Genomic DNA, 4,411 nt, shown 5'->3' with positions numbered 1-4,411 from the left:
ATATATATATATATATATATATACTCTGTAGCAGTGGTGAGCATGGTCCCACTAATCCACTAACAGCTAATTAACAAAGCTAACTTTTTGTTTAGTGGATTAGCATTTTTGCTAACTTTTGAAATCATTAACAGACAAATTAGCCTTTGCTAAATTTAGTTCCACTAACAAAATTCACACATTTGTTCTTGTCTGTTGTTGGCGTCTCTCGAAGAGTCCATCAGGCACGCTATTGGCTCACTACGCGTATATGTGACAAAACGTGATTGGTCAACGCAACAGCAGCTAACTGAGCAACATTGTGTAATTCTGCAGTTTTGAGTTGTATTCACTTACGACATTGTCACATTATAGACAGACTTACAATGTCAGCGACAGCAGTGTATGTTATCGGCTTATCAAGTCATCACTTATTGTTATGGAAGGTGAAGACGTTTTTGTTCAGTCTGAGGATGAAGGGCCTGTTGAGGAGTCTGCAATGGCTGTGAGTGAGGCAGAGGTCACTCAGGTTGAGAGCCAAGAGTCTCAGAACCCATGGCTCCCGCATAGAGGACTAGTTTGTCCTTATGTCAAAGGATAAGAGGAACACCAACATTCTGTACTTCCGGTGCATCATGTGCCAGCCCAAAGAGACCACCATTAAGGGACAAGCAGCAAGTCTCTACAACTTGAAGTTGCATGTCAAGAAGAAACACCCAATGCGTGCCATCCAGTTTGAGGAAAGGATCAAGGCCAGCTCTTCCCGTGGGAAACACAATCTTCTAGGAGCAGTGCCAGTAGCCAGATATTGCAGCCATGTGCAAAGAAAGCACCCCAGCCTAGCATTGGTAAGGCATTTACCCAACCTGCTGGCACTGGCGTCCGTCAGTCTATAGTGGACAGAAGGATTGTAGACCTGTTTGTCAACAACATGCTACCACTGCATGTAGTGGAGTCTTCCACCTTGGTCAGCCTGATCAAGACGCTGAACCCCAGCAAGACGTCGATGTCCCACTGCACTCTGGGCAGGATGATCTTGGCCAGCTATAAACAGCTGGAGGAGTATCTTACAAGGTATTTATAAATTAAAATTATACAAGATTAAATTATTATGGCGTACTTCATATTTTCTTAATTAATGTAATAAAATGTATAATAGCTAATTGAAATAAATGTCATAATATATGGTATATATATATATATATATATATATATATATAGATTTAATCAAAAGATTAAATGTGGTACTTAAACTGTTTGAGGCAACAGAATTTGGTAGGGTAAAAACCAAAAACAAAATCAAGAGATTTGGTGAATAAAATTTGAAGAAAAGCAACAAAAATTCAATAGGTTATAGCAGTACGTACGTTTCGTACAAGCTCCATTTATTCATGTAGTGAGAACACTACATAAAATGTACAATGAAAATGTACTCCTCAGCTGCATAATGGAATTTCATTTTAGAAAGTCATTTTGTAGATGTGTGCAAAAAAGAGTAAGAGAAGAAAACACACCATCTTGACTATGCTGCTGTTCAACAGTTGTACATTTTATGTAGTGTTCTCACTACATGAATAAATGGAGCTTGTACGAAAAATACATACTATAACCTATTGAATTTTTGTTGCTTTTCTTCAAATTATATATATATATATATATATATATATATATATATATTCCATTCATGATTAAGTCTGCCCAGCCAAAACAGCAGTCTTTTAATGAAATAATAAATAAACAAACCTTAAGTTCTGAACTTATCAAATTCCGACCATCATTCCATCCCTCATCTTGGTTATTTCTCACCCCCAACGTGTCACTATTTTCAAAAGTTTAATAACAAGGCTATAAATTATAAGTAATATTTCTATGAATTTAGAACAGCCTAGTAACAAATATTAAACTACAATCTGTGTAGTTTCTATAAACAAAATATGGTTATAAGATACTGCGATCAAATGTCCTGCCTCCTTCCTACCAGTGAAAAACTGTACAAACCACATGCTCACAGAAATCATTCCAGCTTGCATGGAGATGCAGATGAGAAACTAGTTTTTTTTTTAGTAGACCTTGATCAAACTCTGCGCCAATTTATATATAGCGTTTGTGAAGTTAACGTTTTTAGTTAGCAGATTAGCAAAGCTAACTTTTTGGTTAGCTGTGCCCACCACTGCTCTCTAAGCTACCCAGTTGGGAATTAGCTTAAGTAGCAGAGGGTTTGCTTAGAATTCAGTAAGTATTAGTGTCAATATCCAGGTTCTCCAGAGTTACTAAATCCTTTCAAAACTTTCAATCACATGGTACCAGGTTCAGTCACACTGTGAGGCACTTTGGGCAAATGTTTTCAACTGTAGCTCTGGGATAACCAAAGCCTTGTGAGTGAATTTGGTAAACAGAAACTGAAAGAAGCCTGTCGCAAATGTGTGTGTTTTTGTATTCGTCCACCACCACTGCTTGACAACTGGTGTTGGTTTGTTTATGGTCCTGTAACTTAGCAGTGAAATAAATAAGGCGGATAGAATGAGTACTCGGCTTTAAAAATATTACTGGTATCTATTCGTTTGACTAAAATCTTTCAAATCGGTGCCGTAGTCCAATGATTGAAAAACGTAAAAGATATAAATATCCATACGTCCATTAACACATTCGCTGACGCCTTTCCATATCATCGTTGGTTCCAAAGAAGGGAGGTTATATTGATCAGATTTATCTCCCTTGATTAGTATATACTAAACTAGAGTTTTACTGTGTTATATGGCAAGAAATATTGGAAAGGTATTTTTGCCACTATGAGTAACACCGGACAATAATACACCCGTAATCCAAGGCGGTGGACTAGCAGAATCATAGCACATCGGATTAAATGCTTAGCAGCATTTTGTGTCTTTACGTTCTGAGTTCAAATTCCGCCGAGGGTGACTTTACCTTTCATCTTTTCAGGGCCGATAAAATAAGTACAAATTGGGCACTAGGGTCTATGTGATTGACTTACCCCTTTCCCTGAAATTGGCTAAGTGGAATCATAAAATACTCATATTCATATTTCTTTGGTCCACTACTTACACCTCTTCCTTCATTATCTCACCTTCAAAGGTGTTCCAGATTTCTTCCCTTCAAAATTCATTCCTGTCAATAGATAAACAGAAATAACAAACATTTTAAGTATTAATTAGTGACACACAACAAACATTCACACACTCACAGAGGCAGCAAGCTTTTATAGAAGTAAAGTAAATATTTGATACAAACCTGCCCCAGTTGTTGATGTTTCTGAAGATTTGTTGGTGCCTGGCTCCTTAACGGATTTATCTGTCATGTTTTGGGCAGTTGGTTTTAATGGTTCTCTCTTCTGTTGACTATTGTGAAGTTGTATTTCACACTGAAGCCAGCATAGCTTGTTCTTCATACAGAAATGAATGATAAAAACAGATAGGTCAGTTATAGATTCTGTGTATATACATATCATGAATTTCTATTGTGTGTGTGGATGAATTCTGGCACATATGTGATTTGTGTTGAATGAGATTACAGCTTCAATATTATTCTGCAGCAATGTTTCAAGTGAATATTTTAAATAGATAACTTTTATATAATTTTAAAAATTAATCACATTTCTTAAGAAAGTATCCCTAGCATTGCTCTAATACAATTTTCAGGTTGTAAGCCCTTGAGAAAGCTGTAATTCTTACAACCAAAGACAATTATTACAATATTGTTGTGTTTCACCAAGTTCCAACAGTTACAAACTTATGTTCTCTCAGCCAAATGTTTATACATCAAATCAACTATCTATATATCATATCTTCCATAAATCATCTTCATTTCACATCTATTTTTCAATGCATTTAAAGACTGGATGGCTCTTCTCAAGCCCAGCATCTTGTGTCCCCCATTGTGATCTTTTGACAGCTCTATTGATAGACCTTGCCCCCTTGAAATCAGATTTCATAAATTCTCTCCAACTCTTCATCAGTTTTCCTCTTTCACTTGGATCACCATGCATTGTCATTCGCCATACACCCGCACATGACTATACCAGCTCAATCTTGTCTCTTGCAAACATGATCTGTTTCCTATATTGTTTTTACTCTGGGGCTCTTTTCATATTCTGTCATTCTTGCACATTGTCCAAGTCAGTTCTTCTTTGGAGACAGATCTGAAAACCACATCTCACTTGTATATAAGACAACAGAATTATTAATCTTTTTTTTTTTTAGTGATCTATGATTAATGGCAAACATTTAAAACCAACTGAATTGTTGCTGGCACTCTGTAGCTTACGACGCCGAGGGTTCCAGTTGATCCGATCAACCGAACAGCCTGCTCATGAAATTAACGTGCAAGTGGCTTAGCACTCCACAGACACGTGTACCCTTAGCGTAGTTCTCGGGGATATTCAGCGTGACACAGTGTGACAAGGCTGACCCTTTGA

The 4,411-nt window shown here is 37.0% G+C and overlaps 1 protein-coding gene across 5 annotated transcripts in view; it reads right to left on the bottom strand.

The window, feature by feature from the left end:
• Positions 1 to 4,411, bottom strand: part of LOC106876710 (centrosomal protein of 128 kDa) — a 42,770-nt gene that overhangs the window by 5,769 nt on the left and 32,590 nt on the right. For 4 of the 5 annotated variants that reach the window (XM_052971917.1, XM_014925381.2, XM_014925377.2 and 1 more), the window contains 2 exons: positions 3,229 to 3,379; positions 3,065 to 3,105 (listed from right to left, as the gene is read on the bottom strand). In XM_052971917.1, coding sequence (XP_052827877.1) covers positions 3,065 to 3,105; positions 3,229 to 3,379 — 192 coding nt within the window. Of the gene's footprint in view, positions 1 to 3,042; positions 3,106 to 3,228; positions 3,380 to 4,411 lie in introns of all 5 variants that reach the window. The other variant, XM_052971920.1, reaches the window with a different exon arrangement.

The sequence above is a fragment of the Octopus bimaculoides genome, chromosome 11 (assembly GCF_001194135.2).
Source record: "Octopus bimaculoides isolate UCB-OBI-ISO-001 chromosome 11, ASM119413v2, whole genome shotgun sequence".
Lineage (NCBI taxonomy): Eukaryota > Metazoa > Mollusca > Cephalopoda > Octopoda > Octopodidae > Octopus > Octopus bimaculoides.
This window is presented reverse-complemented; position numbering and strand designations above follow the sequence as displayed.